We start from the raw sequence: 19,100 nt of genomic DNA, 5'->3' as shown, positions 1-19,100 counted from the left end.
TTCTGGGGTCTTGAGCTTCCTGTTGGTGGGAAGAACGGGCTCTGCCTCTGGATGGACATTGAGGCTGCAGCTGGACAGCTGCTGAGGATACTGTTAAAGGACAGGCTGAGGCCTCTGATACCATGGACCCCCACACAGCTGCTGGGAAAGGCCTGGGATTAGAACTCAAGGTCCTGAGTTTTGTATCCACCACCACCATTGACACCAGGGCTTATTTAGATTTTACAAAGCTATTGCCCAGGGCCACCCCTGAAAGGGGGCGGGGAGAAAAGACTCAAGTTGAGATCGACCACCTTGGGAACATTCCTGGTATCTATGGGTATCCCCCTTCAGAGTTTCTATTTGTTCCCACAGCATCACTGTTAAAAAGTGGAATGTGTCTAAGAGCGCGCTGGGCCAGATGGCTGCCCTAAGTCACTGCTGGAGTATTTTAACTACAGTTGCGTGGGAGCTTCCTGACTTGGAGGGGGCTTCCCACACCTCCCCTAGGTTCCCATCTGCCCAGACGCCCACAGCTCCTGTCAGGAGAAATGATGGAGGACCCAAGATGCCTGGGGGAAGGGACTCAGCTCAGAATAGGAGTCGAGGCTTATGGCTTATATTCTAGTCCAGTTAGGGGCTTGGAGCCAGCTTGTTCTCTCTCTCTCTCCCCGCCGTGTGTATGAGTGTATGTGTGTGTGTGTGTGTATGTGAAGTACTGAGGGCTGCATATGCATGCATACAGTAGCTGATGCTGAGAAACATCATGTGTGTGTGTGTATGTGTATCATTGAGGGGTTGCATACGATAGCCAATCCTGAGAGATGTCATGGGTGTGTACCAGGGGTGTGTGTGTGTGTGTGTGTTGTGTATGAAATATTGAGGGCTGCATATGCTTACAGTAGCTGATGCTGAGAAACATCATGTATGTGTGTGTGTATGTGTGTATCATTGAGGGGCTGCATATAGTAACCGATTCTGAGAGATGTCATGGGTGTGTGTGTGTGTGTGTGTGTGTGTGTGTGTGTGTGTGTGTGTGAAGCATTGAGGACTGCAGAAAGCAGCTGACCCTGAGGGACCTCAGGGTTTAGAAAGGAGAGAAGGGAAAAAGAGCAGCTGGGAAGAGGTAGGAGGTGGGAAGGCGGCAAAGCAGCAGTAGTGTTGAAGCCGGATAAAGCTCAACAAGGGCAGAGACTGTTTTAGGCTTTCTCTGGCCTGATCTAAATCTCCCCAAACGGCAAAGCCTCTTTCTCACCTCAGATCCCCACATGACCTCACTTCTGAACAGTGGAGCCTCGGAGGCAGGGTCTGAACCTCCACCACCCAGCTGCTCCTTGATGGCCCAGGAGGGAGCTGCTGGGGTGGGTGGGGGTAACTGGAACCCTGAAACTATCTAGGAGGCCCAAATCTGCAGCCCATGTGCCTCCTTGCTCACCCTAACTGGACACCCTGGACGTCAGAGGATGCAGGGGGGGTGGGACAGCTCTGGTGGCATTTCCCAGCAGTGGAACTATGAGTCAGAAGGGTCACCTACTGGTGGAAGTCTGGGAAGACCTAAGGCAAACAGGAAACCAGAATTAAGTACCAAAGAAGCCCAGAGATGGATGGGAGGGAGAGCGTTTTTGATGAAAACACATTATCATTCTGGAGGGCTAAGCCTGTAGCCTGTGGCTCCTTCAAGGAGAGCTGGGCCGGTCCTGCTCCCTTCCCCTTAAGCATTCCCTTAGAGGTGGTGGGAAGCCTAGAACTACAGGCATGAGTTCAAATCCTCTGCTGCTTATAAGACTCTATTTTCCCACTTGCAAAACTGAAAAGGAGTACTAAAACCTAGCTCACGAGGTTGGAGGATGAACAAGAACATACACAAGAAGTACCTGCCTGTGTAGTACAAGCATCCCTCACCTCCCTCTGTCCATTTCAGTTGGAGGATGGGGAGGTTTCAATGCCTCAATGCCCTGCTGGCTTCTTGTTCTAAGACATGTGGTTCACTGGCTTCAGATGCAGATATGAATATGCAGGATCCCACCAGGACCCCTTATCCAGACCACCCCCGCCACTCTGGGGCATGGCTCGCCTCCTGTTTGCTGAGAGAGTAGAAACAATATCGTGACAGAACTTTGAGATTTACCTTTAAAATTATTCCAAGCAGGGATCTGGGTTCCTGGGCAGAGCAGTCACAGACGGTGTGGGGGGACGTGTGTGTGTGTGTGTGTGTGTGTGTGTGTGTGTGTGTGTGTGATGGCACCAAGAACTGGATCTTTGAGACCCTAACCCACACCCTTGCCAAAATCTCTGAGGCTATTTCATCATCTGAGGCTGATGCAAGAAGCTCTGGAGCCAGGCTCCCCTGTCTCCCCTCCCCCAGAGGTCTCCATCCACATCTTCAGCTGCAGCTGGGTCCTCCTCTTGGGCCTTTTCCAGAGCTGGTGAAGCCAGGGAAGGGAGGGCAGCTGGTGAGGGGCCCTGTGAATGGCCCTAATGTTGAGAGTTGGGGGGCAGGGAGGAGTGGGGCTCAGAGGGAGGGGAGGGGAGCTGGAAAGGGAACGTCACAGCCTCCTCTCCTCTCTCAAGGCCTGGTGTTAAAGTCTCCAGGGCTGCCCCCTGTCTTTCATGTAACTTTGTGTTTGTGGCTGCTGGCCTTCACCTTCCCTTCCCACCTTCTTTGCCATCCAGCCTCATCCAGGTATCTGGAGTTAAAGAGCCCTTTTGTTCCTACCACTTCCTAGGCAGCTCTGGCCTCCCACATTGACCCTCTGCCCCCACGGTCACAAAGCAGAGTGTGAACCAGGCCCAATGGGTCATCTGTGGGTCATAAAGGTCAATGGGACCCTAGTCTAGCAGGGAGAGTCTGAGCTGGCCAGCAATCAAAGCAAAAGATGGGCTTTTAAGATGTTGCAGGGTGGAGTTGGGGAAATTTACTAAGACATATAAACAAGAATCCCCTTAAGTAAAGGTTGACGAATTTGCGGGAATAAATGCAGAAGGGATACTTTCCTGGTTTTTTCAAATTGCGAGTTGCTAATCACTGTGGGACGCTCTGAGGTGCAGCACGCTGCCCGGAGGCCAGGGTTCTTACCCACTCCAAGCCACAGATTCGCTGTACGACCTTGGGCTGTTCCTCTTTGAGTCCCGTTCCCCATTTAGGAAAGGAAGGTGCCAATGAGGCTGAGGTACCACGAATTCAAGGGCCGAGGTTCCCGAATGGTCAAGTTCCAGGACGAGTACATCATGCCACTCCCGCCTTCACCCCCAAGCCCTCCAATCCTACCAGCCCCTCCCAGCAACCCGGTGGACGCGAGCCAAGAGGTCCCTTTAAAGGCTCAAGTCCCGCCTCTGCTGCTCGTTGGGATCTTCTATTGGCGGCTCCAGGGAGGGGCGGAGCCCTGTGCGGCTCTGAGGGGCTGGGGGTGGGTCCTGGAGCGGCTCGGCCCCCGCCCCCTTTGTTCGCGCTGCGGCGGGAGGTGGCGGCCAGGGTGGGAGGTGTGTGCGCGCGTGTGCCGCGCTGTAGGGAGCTGCGGGTCTCACCCGCCCGCTGTCAGCCAGCTCAACGCTGCCGCGCGATGGCTGGAGGAGAGGCGCGGGACCAGCCCCGTGGGGCCGGCCGCGGGTGAGCCCCTCGCCGCCTCCTGCGAGCATGTCACCTCCAGCCTGCGAGGTCGCTTTCACTAGCAGTGTCCGTGCCTCCGCCTCCTGCAGCCGCAGCCGCTGCCTGGAGCAGTGGCCCCCGGACCCCCACCCCTGATCCGCGCCCAGACCCTAGTGCCAGAGGACCATGGCTGGCCAGGGCGACTGCTGCGTCAAAGTGGCCGTCAGGTGAGCGCCGATGGCGGTGAAGGGGCGTGCGAGGAGGGGGGCTCGGGCTTTGTCTCGCGTGGACTCGGGGCGGGGGGCGCGGGCACCGCTCGATCTGGAGCCCGCAGTCCAGGAGGAGGGGCCGACGCGCGCTGGCCCGGCTGCCTCAGGGGAGCGGCGGCCCTGCGGACTGATGGAGGGTGGCTTTGTTTGGGTGGTAATTTCTGGCCCCTCTTGGGAGCCCTTAATGATCAGAAAATCGAATAAACAAGGAAATCCGGTATTTCACACCCAGCCCTGGCCCAGGCCGGAGCGTCTGTGTGTTTCCTCTTCGCCTCCCCATGAGGCTGCTGTCTCATTCTGGGGTATAGGAGGGAATTCCCCCCTCCCCCATCTACCCTAGTTAGCTAGTTCTCTGCTCTTCATCCAGCTCACCATCCTGGGAGCGAGTACTACAGACAAAGATCGGTTGTGGGACCCATGAAAGGGTTGGAATGGTGCCTCGGCCTTCCACAGGGTGCCAATGGCTTTTTGGAGAGAACCCTGCTGGTCCTGCCCCAAAAGGAGATGGAGCTAGGGGAGGGAGGGAAAGGTGTATCTGAGGGACTACCCCGAAGGGGTGGAAGGGGTGGCACGACCCGAATGCTACATCCACAGCAGGCACATAGGTGACACCGAGAAGAGGGAGGGCCCCCAGGCTTATCTGGAGTCCCGTTTCCAATGCCTGCAGGTACTAGAAGTGATCGGGCAGACTAATGGGGGAAGGACTGTGGCTGAGTGGGTCCTTTTGCACACAGGTGCAGGGGCAGGAAATGCTACAAAGTTGAACCATCTGTGTTCTTTGTGCTGCGTGGAGATGCTGCTCGCCAGCTCCCTTGATTTGGTTCTGAGGTCTTCTCTTTGAGGACATACTGAGAGAGTGCCGATGTAGGAGCTGGTCACCAACTCAGGCATGTCCAGAGGAGCACACGTCTCTGTTCCAGTCTTGAAGAATGGGACGGGGGAGTAGTCAAAGCCTAGGGTGGGTCTCTGAGACCCATCTCCAGATCCCCGGGGTTAGAGATGACCCAGATTCCAGGGACCCTGGGAAGCTGCTCCTAGACAAGATCAGAGAAAGCGATGGAATAGGTTCCCTCTTCCTGCTTCATTTAGAGCAGGTGCCTCCAGCCGCCTGACCAACTCTGTGCAACCCAGAGAGAAGGCACTGGGACAGCCGATAGCTCCGGGTCTGAGGGAGGGAGGTGGAGGGCTTCCGGTCCAGCATCTCCTGCAGCACTTAGACCATCACTTGTGCACTCTCGTCCTGGCACCGAACAGCCTGAGACAAAGAGGAGCCCTGCAGGTGCCTGGTGGGCTGGTGGGGGCGGAGCCAGGCTGCTACTGAGGCTGACATTGCAGCGGGGACCCTTGGAGGTCGAGGGAAGCGCATGGTGGGGGTGGGAGTGAGACGCGTAAATATGGCATTTACAGCAGCCGGGGAGAGGCGAGCTACCCACCATAAAAAGAAAACGGAACCCTAACCCCCAACCAGTATGAACCAGAACTGACAGGGCAGGAGGTGGGGTGGGCTATCCATGGGGGCTTTCCTTTAGACTCCATTTTGCAGGAGAGGGCCAAACAAAGGCCTTACCCCCTCGATTCAGACTCCCCAGTCTGGGCCTGGCATGGTAAAATATGGAGCTCCTACTTCAAGAGCCCAGGGGCATGGGCACCTGTGTAGAGAGTCAGGGAGAAGCTAGTGTTCCCTTCCCACGACCACCATCAGGAGGTTCCTGGGACCTTGGTGGTGCCTGCCCTCTGCACCCGGATCTTTGGGGTGCTTTTCCCAGATGGGGTCACCTGTGTAGATGAAGTTGTGGGGCAACTGACCACAGTTAGCCTTTCCGAGGGCTCCAGGAAGGTGAGAACTCCGCCCACTCATCATCTGCCCTCTGGCTCTTGTTCAGCCAGCCCGGCACACGCTGGACCTCCATGGGCAGCTGGCCCTTCAAGGCAGACAATGCCTGGACAGGACCCAGGTTCTAATCAGAGAGCTGAGGGTGGGACTGGGCTGGGAAAGGGAGCAGAAGGTGCCAGTGATGTGCTTTAGGGGGAATTCTCCGTGGTTTAGGATCTCTTTTTACGTCCCACCTTCAGAAATCACTGGTGTCCCTGAAGGGACTGGGTTTGGGGCTACAGTCCAGTTTGGGCACATTTGTGAGAAGGAGCAAAGATGTGGGATTGCCTAGACCTACCATCTACCGTAAGTTTCCTAGCAGCTGCTGGCAAAGCCAGCTCTTTCTGACTTCCCGGAAGTCCTTCCTCATCTTTGTAAATTCCCGTGAGAATCACATGTGGGATCTAGCCTTGGGAGCAAGCAAGGCAGGGTTGACCAGGAGTGTGTTGGGGAAAGAGAGGCCCTTGGATGTTAAGAGGGGACCCTGGAGCTCTTGGCTTGTAACTGGGTTGAAGCTGCCTAAGTAAAAAGTGCTGCTTGGAGGCCCTGACTCCTAGAGTCAGAGAGGGAACTTTGAAGATGTGGGGAAAGAGGGCCAGGTGTGAGCAGCCCCCAGATCCTCACACTGTGGTCTCCCCTGCTAGGTGGAGTCAGACACGTGTGCCCTGAATCCAGGCCAGTCAACCTAACGCTGGGGACTCCCTCCATCTGCCTGTGATCCTTTTAGCCATTAATCCCTGTACTCTAAAGGTCTTTACCTGGGGTGGGGGTGGGGGAGGAGAAGGGTAAGCAGTGACGTCAGAGAGGGAGGAGGCGGAGCTGTAAGCACCGTGCTGCAAAAACAGAGGCCTGCAAATGGGGGACATAAGCAAGGGGGAGCAGCCAAGAAATGCAAGTTGGCATAGTTAAATGGGGGATGGAAACCAAGTCACATGGTAAACTCATTTAAGCCCCCAGCTCTGCGCCGCACCCTAAGGAGGGTCCTTGGTATTGCCTAGCCCCTTCCCCTTATCTTTGCCTTCTCTGCTCAGCTTCCTTCCTTTAGTGTGCTGGGGAGGGGGAGGTGCCTTGGCTAGCCCCACAACTGGCCTTTAAGGCTACTGTGGGACCCAGCGGGCAGTGGTAGACTCCACCCCTACCCCTCTCTGGGACTTCTCACTGCTGCTACTTCCCAAGTATTAGGCGTCTCTGAAATCTTGGTCAACGGCTGCCTAAATTTTTAATCAAGGCTTGGTCGGGCGGCCAGGAGAGTAAAGATGGAAGAAGTTGTGGGGTCCTTACACGTGGGTGCCTTCAGGGTCCCAAAGCTAAGCAGTGCCATTCAGTGCCATGCCCCATGCTGCCTAATTTGTAGATCTGGGGAACTGGGGCCTTTATGGGCTGTGTGGAGACCTGAGGAGCTTGGTAGTGGCCTCCTGTTTCAAAAACAGTACTTCTGTCATCACAAGGAAGTGGAGTGTAGCGACCGCAGGCCCCGGAAATCGGCCCCCTCCACTACCCAGCCTGCCTGCTTGATTGGATCTTAGCGTTTGAAAACAGCAGAGGTGGGGTGGGGCTGGGGCCGGGGAATCCACCGGGGCGACCCAAGCCTGACATCCTTACTCTTATAGCTCTGGGGGGGCAAAGGGTCCAGCTTATGTAATTGTCTACCGGGTGGTTGGGTGGGTCACGCAGCCCCTTCGCTCTTCTCTGGACCTCATCTTTAGCCACTGTGGACTAGGAACACTTGGCTCACTCTGGTCTGCGCCTTGTGCGGAAGAGTGCTTAGGGTGAAGGAGGAGGCACAATGCCCTTGCAGGGACTGAGATACAGGAAGACTCCTGGTGCCCTGAAGACAAGTAAAATGTTTAAACAAAATCCCTAAGTGTCCTTAAGAGGTGGTTCTTAGTTTAAGTGATAATAATCTGTTTAGTCAAAATGAATTGATTTACATCTATTTTTTTTAAGCAAAGGTACGCTCTAGTGGACATGAGGCAGTGACTAGCCACCATAACTGCTTAAATTTTTGCTCGGTGCTGGGCATTGTGCCTGTGCTGTCCTGCTCTGGGAGCAGCAGAGGGGAGCAGGGGTGGGGAAGGCTGGATCTGAGCTCCGGCCACTCTCCTTTGCAAGTACATGCTTACAAGACGTCCCTAGTCTGCCCCAGTTTGCTTCTCCGTCCCGCCGCTAAGTGGCCGAGTGCTGTGCTCTCTGGCTTCAGTTTCTTCAGAAGCTTCACAGCCCTGCCTTGTTGCGGTGAAAGGGGATGTGGGAAATACACACCACGCTGAGCAGATGTGCGGCAAGGGTGAATCGCTCCAAATTTGCCTTAGTGGTTGCTGGGCATAGCTGCCTGTCACCACCATGGCCTGAGCTCCTGAATCCCTGCTGTCTTCTTTTGCGTTCCAGAAGCTTCTGTTCTCTTCTTGGGTCCCTAAGGCTGTCTCTTGCCTGAGCCACCATGTCACTCTCCAGGCAAGGAAGTTCTAGCAGGGGTTCTCAACCTTCCTAACGCTGTGACCTAATACAGTCATGGTGACCCCCAACCATAAAATCATTTTCATTCTTACTTCATAACTGTAGCCTTCCTGCTTCTATGAATCATAATGTAAATACCTGTGTTTTCTGATGATGGTCTTTTTGGGGTCATGACCCATAGGTTGAGAACCTCTGTAGGGTAACCATCCAGTCCCTAGGCATTGAGGAAAGCCTCTACTTTGGAACAGCTGGAGCTAACTGCCAATCAGCTGCTTCAGCTGAGAAGATTTGCGTGGGGTGGGGGCACTCCGAGGGACCGTGCAGCCATGGGCAGGTGGTGGCCTAATGGCTGCACCGTCCTGGTCTCCAGTGGACTCTTCTCTTCTCTCACCTCCAGCTTGTCTGTGGTAAGGGAAGGAGGGCATGTTATGGTCCCTGTCCCCGCATTCTCGCCTGTTTACCTTGGTAGCATGGCCGTGGGGCAGGCTGCCTGTCCCTTCTTTAGGCCGAGCTGACCTATTTCAGTGAGGTGCATTCTATCAGAGAGCCAGCTGCCTACAGATTTGTAATAGGGAATGGCAACAGGGCCAGAGGCGGGATTGGGGGGAGGGGGGCTCACAGCCCTCTCCTCCAGCCAGCCAGCCAGCTGCCTGTTGCTTGGCATTCCTCAGCTGGGGAGTGTCCCCTGGGCCCAGCCCCTACTGAGCTGCCCCCCACCAGATGCAGATGCCGGCACAGCTCGGGATCTGGGCTAAGCCTGATGCTGCAATGCCTCCTGTCTCTTGGGAGGTCATGGAAAACCCCGACCAGATGCCCAAGGATGGGAGTGGGACAGAGAAACACAGCTGAGTGGCACTTCCCTGACTTGGGCTTGCCCTTTCCACAGGCTCCAAAGACAGAGGAGACCTGTCTCAGAAGCGCCTGGTGCTGATCACAGCCTGGCAGCTTGGCTGGCCAATCCCAGGCGGGGGTACCTCCCCCAGACAGGGGCTAGCCTTCTCCCAGCCTCCTGCTCTCTGGCTTCTGACACCTCTCACTTGTGGCTTGCTGCTTCTAGGCCTGCCTGCTTTTGGTTCTTCTGGGGTGTGCCTCTGAGGCTGAGGTCATGGACAGTATGGCTCCTCAGGTGTCTCAGAGCAGGTGTCCTCCCCTATTTACCTCTGGGTGTGACTCAGAACTCAGCGGCCAGGACTCTAGGATGGACTGAAAGGGTAAAGTTGAGGACATGCCCTTCAGAGGGGAGGGAGTAGGGTCGGAGCCCTAGACATCCCAGTGCCTCCTAAGGAGTCTTTGGGGTGTCATGCCCCCTCTCTGTGATCTCAGAAGCAGAAGTCAGGCAGAGAGTGTTGACTGACCCTTTTCACCAAGTCTACCAGGGTCTCATAAACCCATGCCCTTTGACCCCACAATACAAAGCCATCTTGTTTGGGGTGCAGAGCCAGCCCAGTCTGTCCCCCCCCCCCCAGGATTGCCACAGGAGGACTCCAGTTGACTATGAAAAGCCAGGGGAGGTTCCCATAGGCAAACAGTGAAATCTACTGTTTCTCATGGGGTCCTGGTGACTCTGCCCCTAGTCGTGCTGGGTTTTCCCTCCGTCCACAAAAGAGTCAGCATCCTGAATTAGGTCTTGCCACCCTGATGGAGAGAAGACTAGCCCCGGTGGGAAGATGCTTTCTCTAGGCTAAGTCAGCTAAAAGCCCCTGAGTGTCTGAAAGCCAGACTCCCCTGAGAGAGCAAGGATTTTGTTTCTAGCAGTCTTCCCCGGAGCTGGCAGGTTGCCAGGCTGCCTAGGAGAGGTGTGTGTGTGTGTGTGTGTGTGTGTGTGTGTTGGGAGTGGGGGGGGCTACAGAGGACGAAGGAGGCCTGCTTTCTACAAATGGCCCCAGCTCAGCCTCCTTAGCTACAAAGCGGTAAATGCTTTCCTTGTCGGCAGGCAGGCAGGAAGGCAGGCAGCTGCTAGTGGGATCAGCAGGGATTCTAAAGGGATCATTTTCCTCCAGCCTGACCCCTCTGGCCCTGCCTAGGGGTGGCCTGGTGACTGCAGCAGGATTGGGCACGGACCAGGCTGCGTTGAGTTTCACGTGCATCATTATAGACTATGGGACTCGGAGCTGGTGAAATGTCACCTTCGGAGTTTCATGTGTCCCCTGCTTCGCAGTGTTGTCCCAACACATTGCCTGTGTTCGTGTGCAGAAGTGCACCTGGCACCCAGGTTCTCCTAGATGTTCAGGACTGTCCTGAGAGGAGGCTAAGGGGTGGGAGAAGCAGAGAAAGGCATCTTAGGCTGCTGCCCCCAAGACATGATTCCCTCAGGCTTGCTTTTCCAGGATTTAACAATCTCTACAGGCAGGAAGTTCTTTTTGCTAGCTTATCTAAATCCCTCCGGCTGTAGCTAAATTCCCCTTTGATCTTGCCCAGTCACTGCTGAGGAAGAGCTGGCCCTTGGCAGGTCACAGAGCACAGCCTAGTGACTCTGTGTGAAGGGCAGACTGGAGACCACGAGGCCCCTCTGAGTCCCTTCCCTTTCCTTTCCCTGGCATACGTGAGCCAAACACACGCCATGAAGAGCTAGCTGGCAGCTGGGCCACCACTCTGCCCTGCCACCCTTGGTTGGAGCTAGGCGTGAGGAGTCAGGCTGGGCATGAGGAGGGAGCCAGTGGCCCTAAACTGCCTTTGGTGTCAATCAAGCTTGACTAAAGCACAGTCAGAGACTGGGTGATAGGCTCCTTTATGTCCCTCTGGAGTCCCCCCCACCAGCCCCCAAGGGCTCCTTTTCAAGAATCTAGAAAGGCCTCATTATAACAAGACAGATTTGCTTTTAGTCCATGGAACTCCTTCAGAAGGCTCCAGCATGTTGATTATTTTGGCCATCTGAGAGGTAACTCTAGTCCAGGTCTCTGGTTCTGAAAGCCTTGGGGGTAGGTCTGGGGAGAGAGTGTCTCTCTGTTCAGAAGTTCCTCAGGTGCAGATCTTACACAAGTGAGAGTATATGTTAGCTAATTTGCCCAAACTCTGTGGAAAAGGCAGCCTTGTTTCTTATTAGCCAAATGACCTTGAGCTCGGGGACAGGATAGAGAGGACGGAATAGCCCACCATGAGTTGAATGACGTACTGTGACCACCTTGTAGGAGTGACTGATGACATCTCGTTGTCTTGTAGCTAGGGAGGTGGGAGTCCTTAACTGAAGTTTAGTACTTGGTGAAATAGGTTCCAGGTAATGTCCCCACAAAAAAAGGCCATCAGGGATCAGATCCATCATCATCTTTATTTAATTTTATTTTATGTACATTGATATGAAGGTGTCAAGTCCCCTGGAACTGGAGTTACAGACAGTTGTGAGCTGCCATGTGGGTGCTGGGAATCTAACCTGGCTCCTCTGGAACAGCAGCTAGTGCCTCTTCCACCCCTCATCATCATCATCTTTAAGAAGCTTCTGAGGACCAGAGACATAGCTCAGCCTGTAAAAGTGCTTGCTGCCAAGTCCAATAACACAAGTTCAATCCCCAGCATCCACACAGTGGAAGAAATAAAGACTCCAATGGATGTCCTCTGGCCTTCACATGTGCACCCTGCCATCCATGCACCTGCACACATGCATACATGTATACACACACAAACATAAATGTTGTTTTCTTTTAATTTAAACTTCTGAACCCGGAATAGCTCTTGTTTATTTTATGTCACCTGTTATTTCTCATTAGTGAAAAGTCTTTTTAAGTGTAAAAAGCTGCACCCTTGGAAACCTTGGCTGAAGCCTTGGGGAGAGAGTAGGTTAGGAACTCTGGGGATACCTAACCACTAGCTGAGTAGGTGGGACTAGTTTCAAAGCCCAGCCAACCTCTAGGAGCCCAATAACTGGGCGGAGCTTCCAGGAGGGGCATTGGCTGACTTTGTATAACGTCATTAGAGGCCGTGAGGTGATTCTTCTAAACTTTGGGGTTGGGTGTGGGGTCCCAGACATGTGCCCGGATGCACTCAGTTATTACCCTCTGCAGAGAGTGTATTTTGCCCTTGGCAGCCCCTCAGCATCCCCTGGCCTGTCCCCTACCGTGTCCTCTGCCCTTTGCTTCCGCGCTGTCCTGCTCCTGGAACCGCTGAGCTCAGCTCTTCCCTCAGCCCTGGGCTCCAGCTTGCCGCCTTTGTCCCCGCCTTTAAGTCTCTCTGCTGCCGCTCAGCGCTGCGGGGGTGGGGACAGTCGCCCACATCACGCCAGCCACTGCTTGTTTCTGAGCAGAGGAAGCGCGGCGACCTCAGCTGCGGTGCCAGATCCTGCCTCTGAAAAGCCTTGGCTGCCATGCCCTGCCTGCCGTTTGCCAAATGGCGAATAGGCCGGCTCTGTTCTGGGAGATTCCGGGGCGGCGGCGGGGGTGGGAGGGCTTTCGGAGAGAGCCCCGGCCCTCCTTCCCTACAGGGAGAAGAAAAGGATAGAGGGACGGTCTGCTGTGAGATTTCACACTGTCTGTCCCTGGCAGAAATGTCACAGGATTTTTAGGCTGAGAGCCTTTATTGATAATAGGAAACTGGCCTGCAGGTCATACATAGTATGCCAATTTAATTGTTTTAAATGTCGCATTTTTCCACTCTCAGATTTTCTATTTTAGGATATATTCCAATCATACAGTGATGGGTTTCAATATGCCTTTCTCATGTATTTGTCTCATGTACTTTGAAATCTTCTTATTCGTTGAAGTTTCTTATTTTTAAGTTCAAGTAGTACATCTATAGAGAAAACATGATTAGAGTTTTCTGGGCCCAACTTAGCAAGAGGCTCTCTAGTCCATTTTCTGCAAATGGCTTGATTTCATTCTTCCTACTGGCTGAATAGTATTTCATTGTGTATATGTACATTTTCTTTAGCCAGTGATAAGCCCTGATAAGCACCTAGGCTTATCCCACAACTTGGCCATTCTGAAAAGATCTGTAGTAAACAAGGGTGTGTTGACAGGATGGTCTCCTGCCTTTGATTCCTTCTGGAATATACCTAGGCGTGGTATATCCGGACCATCAGATAGTCCGTCTTGATCTGCTGAGTCTTTCTTGCCTTCTCGTGTTCTGTGCTTAAGATGCACGCCCCCACTTGCCTCTTGCTAGTGCGGGCCTGCTTGGTAGCTCACAGGGACCATGGTACACTCGGAAGAACCTGGCAATTGACCCCCGACCTCTCCTTCCACGCCACTGGGAAGAATTCAGCTTTGAGTGATTGCCATCTGTGCCCCTCCTCCCCAGCTATAAAGAGAAACTTCTCCTTCCATAGATCACTGCTATTTTGAGGGCAACCCGCAGAAGTGACGTCATCCGGGGTGGGACCAGTGGAAGAGGCTATTGGAGGGGAGGGTGATGCAGTTCTTAAAAAGCTAAAACTGACGCTGGAGAGATACTGTCTGCTCTTCCAGAGGTCCTGAGTTCAATTCCCAGCATCCACATGGTAGCTCACAAACATACAGAATGAGATCTGGTCCCCTCTCTGGCATACGGGCATACATTCAGGCAGAACACTATATAGATAATAAACAACTAAATCTAAAAAAAAAAATAAAATCTAAAACTGAGAAACCTAGATAATCCAAGTGCAGGCTGAGGCTTAGACCCTGAGAGGGTAGAGGCAGGACAAAGTCTCCTGTCTCTGGCCTATTGGGCTGAGGGTTCAAAATCTCCACCAGGCACCAAAGATGAGCTCAACTGTCACAGGACCGTGTGCCCTTGAGGGCAGGGCAGCCCAGCCCAGTTCCCTGGTTGGCGCTGCCGGAGTGCACGTGCTCTATCCAGCTCTGACAGTGGCAGGAGGAAGTTTCTATCAATGTGGGGGTGGAGTGTTTAGGGAAAGAAAGCAGCGAGGGAGTTAGGGGAGCACCTGTGGTCTCAGCCTGGTCAGAGGCTAAATGCCAGCCTTCTTGTCTTCTACCTGAGTGACTGAGCCATGGTTCCTGCTAGGAAGTGGGGATGATACCCAAGCTCATAAACCACCACGGTAAGGGAGTAGTGGGTGCTGGCTAGTCCGCTACCCACACGCGGGAAGGCCTCTGTGAGATCTTCATTCTTTGCTTTTCTCGTGCAGCCGCTTGTTATCCACAAGACTGATACAGTTGCCCTCTTCCAGATCAGTTGTTCTGAGAATTTGTGACTCACCCAGGGCCTATGTCCTGTCTCCTATTTATTTTCCTTCCCTGGGCGAACCTCACAAATTGCATCCTGATGTTTTAATTAGGCTAGCAAGAGGCTAGATGGCTCTTTGATACAGAGCTCCTCATATCAAGATGTGCTGGGCCAAAAATAGAACCCCAGAGAGACCCCACAACTTGTGCACCTAAAGCCCCCGTTGACCCTATGTACGCGCTCCCACACTGCTCTCCTCCCCGCTCTTTTTTACCATGCCCTTGGGTGCTCTGGCGGCTGGCGACTGAAGACCTTGGGAGGCCTCTGACGCAGGCCTGCTCCCTCTGTCTCCAGGGATGTTGATTCAATCTTCTCCAATCGCCGGCATTGCCATCTGCCTTCAGTAATTAAATGGTATTTGAACTGGATCCAGAAATCCCATCACAGGCTGCCACGTGGTAGGGAGGGTATCTCAGGAACTCATACTCGTCCACACGGTTGGAGGGTCCTCCTAGGCTCCCGCAATGTGTCTTCAGTTCACCCAAGAGCACCCCTGTGCCTGAGAGGAAGCATCCGGTCTTAGCTCCACAGGCCCAGGACGGAGCTTTGGCTCCCGTTTCTATGCCATGCCTCACCCTCTACAGCCGCCCCTGTTTTCCCGGGGTGTCTGAGGCTTCCCTCCACTCTCCCAGCCCTACTACAGGGCTGTGGAAGGGCTAGTACATTCAGCCTGCCTGGGCTTGGAATGGCTCCTCACTGTCTGTGACTCGGAATGACACCATTGGGTTTCCTTGTCTGTCTGTAGGGCACTGGTAATGACCTCCTGGGGTTGTATGGTCAAGAGTTAAGACGTGTCAGTTCATAGACCTTGCCCTGCAGGCAGTGAGCTCTGTGTGTGTCAGTCACAGTGGTTAGGGCAGAAGTAGAAATCAAGGTAGGCGGAGCCTGCTGGGACAGTGGTGAGGAGGCGGGGTTCTGGTCTGGAGGTCCGCAGTGAACATATGAGCATCAATTTTGCCCTTTCTGTCAGAACCCAGTTTCAGTGAGTAGGTAAGAGGCTGGGCAGCTGGGCTCTCATCTTGGTATGGCTCTTAACAGTTATATAAGGTGGGGACTTCTTTGGGCTTCCATTTCTTTCTGGAGAGAGCCACTCACTAAAGTGACTTTTTATACCTCAAAGAAAATACTTCTGAGGAAAGCCAGACTCCCACATATGGGTAGAGACCTGCCTCAGTACCCACTCCCCTCTGACCCCCCTCCCACACCTGCCCCGCCCCAGTCCACTCATCCACAGCGGAGAGCAGCCATAGGCTTGGGAGCTCCTTACCCAGCTGATAGCTCTGAGTGGGTCTCTGGGGGTTGGGGCCACTGGGACAAGGACAAGATGATGACTTGGAGGCCTGGGCTCTGTAGCTAGGCACCTCTGGGCCATGAGTGGGTGCTGGCCTGGCCCCTCTTGTTCCTTTCTTTTCCTGGTAAATGTTGGCGTAGGGAGAGGGGCTTGACAAGCAGTTCATTGTAAGCGTACAGCCCGTCGGTGGGGCCGCTGTGTGAACCCATGGCAGTAGAGCTTACCCCCACTCTTGCTCTAGGATATCTAAAGGGTGCTTTCTGCCAGTCCTTGCTTGCGCATGCTTACTGACTCAGGCTTGGTTGCCATGGGGACCTCATCATGGTGATGCAGCTTAGAAAAGGAAGTGAGGGGAGGCTGGATGGAGACGGTTCTGCCAATGGCTAGCTCCCCACTCGGTACTGGTGCCAACTCTCCCTCTAAATGGGGATCCTTCCTGAGCCAGAATTTGGGATGTTGGCACACCCTGCAGCTGGCTCAGTGTCCCTTCTCATTGCCTTGACAGGGTACTTTGCACTTGACCTAGGCTGCCCTGATTGTGTTTGGTCTGGCCCCTCAACTCCTGAAAGAACCAGAACTTGTGTCCAAGAGTACCACTAGGCCCCGGCACCTCGGGAGATGGCTGCTGCCCTGAAGACCCTTGCAGCCTCCACAGGTCTCAGCAGAGGTGCTGGCCTTCTTCCAACCTGACTCTGGCCCAGAGGAATGTGATCCAGAGTTGTACGGAGCCACCTGGCCTGTCCCCCTCTCCCCAGCCTTGTCCCTAAGCTTTATCTCTCCAGAATGGGCCAGCTGTCATCTTGCAAGAGGGATACTGACTTCCAGGCCCCTGGAGGCAGGGGGTGCCTTCACCTAGGTTTGGCCCCTTCACTCTCTGTTGTACAGCCTTGGGTCAGTCATTGAGACAGAGGCTGAGAATGTCTCAATGACTGATCCGATGTTGTACCACGGGCAATCAGGCAAATCAGTAGATCCCTCGCTGGTTCACAATGAAAAACATATGAGTTCGTTTATATAGAACATACTAAACATACATTCAGAGTACCAGGCATTCAATCAATGTTAGCAACCGCTGGTTTGGGTGATACTCATGCATTACTGAAGGTTTTTCCTGGGGCTCCCAGCCTTGCTTCCTTTCCTGGCTTGTGGGGTTGGGAGAAACATGGCTGGTAATGCGAGAGGAGGGCCTGTCGCCCTTCACCGAGCTGCTCTTTCCACCCTGTGCAGGATCAGACCCCAGCTGTCGAAGGAGAAGATTGAAGGCTGTCACATCTGTACCTCCGTCACCCCTGGGGAGCCCCAGGTCCTGCTGGGGAAGGACAAGGCCTTTACCTATGACTTTGTCTTTGACCTGGACACCTGGCAGGAGCAGATCTATTCAACCTGTGTAAGCAAGCTCATCGAAGGCTGCTTCGAGGGCTATAATGCCACAGTGCTGGCCTATGGACAGGTAAGCCACCCCTGCCCCAACCAGTGGCCATTTTGAACTCAGTCTCCCCCCGCCCCCCTACCCAGTGGGGGGATAGGCCAACCAGAGAGCAATCAGTTAAGGCCCGGTTGTGCAATTTTGTCTGGCGTCTGTGTTATGAGTGTATGGCTGGTTAGCCGAGGCAGGGCTTTCAGCAGAGAATTCTATAGGGTATGATTCTGGGTTCGACTTGACTGGAGGTAATGGGTAAGAGCCCAAGCCAAGGCTTGCTGGTTCCCCAGAGGACACTGGTCACCACGTGCTCTCTGTCCTTCCCTTGCAGACAGGGGCTGGGAAGACATACACTATGGGCACTGGCTTCGACACAGTGACATCAGAAGAGGAGCAGGGCATCATCCCAAGGGCCATTGCACACCTCTTCAGGGGCATCGACGAACGCAAGCGGCGGGCACAGGAGCAGGGCGTCACTGGGCCTGATTTCAAAGTCAGCGCTCAATTCCTGGAGGTACTATGGCCTTGGAGGGTGGTCGGGAAGGAGATGTGTTGGAACCTAAGGCCATGGAAGCTGGAGGCTCCAACAGTGCCGAGAAATGAACCTAGGGAACCCTGGAGACAGCTATAGAGGGTAGTTCCCCGCTGCTGGGAGTATCTAAGCAAGGGTTAGAGAAACACTTGGGGGTAGTTGAAGTGTTTCCTGCTTCAGATGGACCCTGGCTGTTTCTGGCCCTGCCCTAGGGCAGGTCATGTGAGCATTCTGCTCTACTTCTGCAAAGTGGGTTTGACCTCTTTCTCGGGATGAGTGAGTCTGGCATGGAAGCCTGTACCTGGAACGTGGTGGGAGCCCTGCTCTGTCTGTCACTGTGTTCTGGCCCCACCGGGCCCTTCCTCTGCCTCCAAGCACCTACCTGTATCTTTTGGACTAAGATGCACCGTGGCCTTTCAGTACAGAAGGGTCTCTGACAGAGGCTTTCCTTCCTTCTAGGCCTCGCCACATGCTTTGGGGAGTGCGTGAGGGCATCTCTGGGCTCTTTTACATTTGGGCTGTGCCGTCATATATCATTCCATAAGCAGGTGCTCTGTCTATCCTGGAGATGGCCCTCATGAGGGGAAAGGTCCAGGAAGGTGATCCGCCTTGGTATTTCTCACAGGAACCTGACCTGGCCCTTCTGAAACATGTGGTTGGGCAGTTATGATTCTCAGTGTCTAGTTTCCCTACCAACAAGCTCTGGTGTGTTTGGTGGCTTCAGAACCTGTCCCTCCCCTCCCAACCTTGAGGCTTTAACTGAACTTCATTTGCCCTTGGAGGGATGGACAGGGCTAAGACTTGTCCCTGTATACTGCCCCAGTATCTCTTTCCTGTGCACCCACGGTTACTGCTTTCCCCAGCAGGGACCTGTATTTTAGTCCTTTGGGTTCCATCTGTGTATATATGCATGTATGTGTGCTCATGTGTGGTTGCATACGTGTCATGAATATGCGTGTGTGTACACGAGTGTGTACATGTGTGTATGAATGTATGTATAGGTGTTTGTTTACACGAGTGTGTGTTTCTTGTTGTCTGTATATTATTGAGCTTTTCTCTGTTTTCTTCTCATTGCTATGGAGAACTTCAAAGAACACATTAGTAAATTTCTGGCCAGAGGGTGAATTCCCAGGGGTTAACTGATGCAGTGTGTCTACCCAATACAAGATAGACAGACACCATGGCACTCTTGTCTCCACCATCTTGTCCTTCTGTTTCCTCTTCCCCTTCCTGTGGGATATTTTTGCCCTTTAAGGCCATCAAAGCCTCGGATGTCCGCGGGCTGCAGTGCCCTGCTCTCTGGCTCTATCGGACTCTATTGGCTAATGCCCTTTTCCCACTCTGCCTGCCCCTGCCCCCAGTCTTTGACCTCGTAGCCTTTCCCCACAGCTCCGATCACAGCACTCCCCTCAGCAGACATCTGAGTGGGCTGGCCACGCCTGACTACCCGGTACAGAAGGCTGACCCACAATGCCCCTTCTTGCTCCCTCTGCTCCTGAGCATTGGGCAAGGCACATAGCCATCCTTTCCCCATCCAAAG

The 19,100-nt window shown here is 53.9% G+C and overlaps 1 protein-coding gene across 7 annotated transcripts in view; it reads left to right on the top strand.

Moving 5' to 3' along the window:
• Positions 1 to 3,452: 3,452 nt before the first annotated feature.
• Positions 3,453 to 19,100, top strand: part of Kif21b (kinesin family member 21B) — a 48,134-nt gene continuing 32,486 nt past the window's right edge. For 6 of the 7 annotated variants that reach the window (XM_050147783.1, XM_050147782.1, XM_050147779.1 and 3 more), the window contains exons 1-3: positions 3,453 to 3,792; positions 16,836 to 17,058; positions 17,360 to 17,542. In XM_050147783.1, the coding sequence (XP_050003740.1) occupies positions 3,752 to 3,792; positions 16,836 to 17,058; positions 17,360 to 17,542 (447 nt within the window). In that variant the 5' untranslated portion in view covers positions 3,453 to 3,751. Of the gene's footprint in view, positions 3,793 to 16,113; positions 16,276 to 16,835; positions 17,059 to 17,359; positions 17,543 to 19,100 lie in introns of all 7 variants that reach the window. The other variant, XM_050147784.1, reaches the window with a different exon arrangement.

Source organism: Alexandromys fortis, unplaced genomic scaffold (assembly GCF_014885135.2).
Source record: "Alexandromys fortis isolate MF-2015 unplaced genomic scaffold, M_Fortis_MF-2015_v1.1 scaffold_58, whole genome shotgun sequence".
In the NCBI taxonomy this organism is placed as follows: Eukaryota; Metazoa; Chordata; class Mammalia; order Rodentia; family Cricetidae; genus Alexandromys; species Alexandromys fortis.
This window is presented reverse-complemented; position numbering and strand designations above follow the sequence as displayed.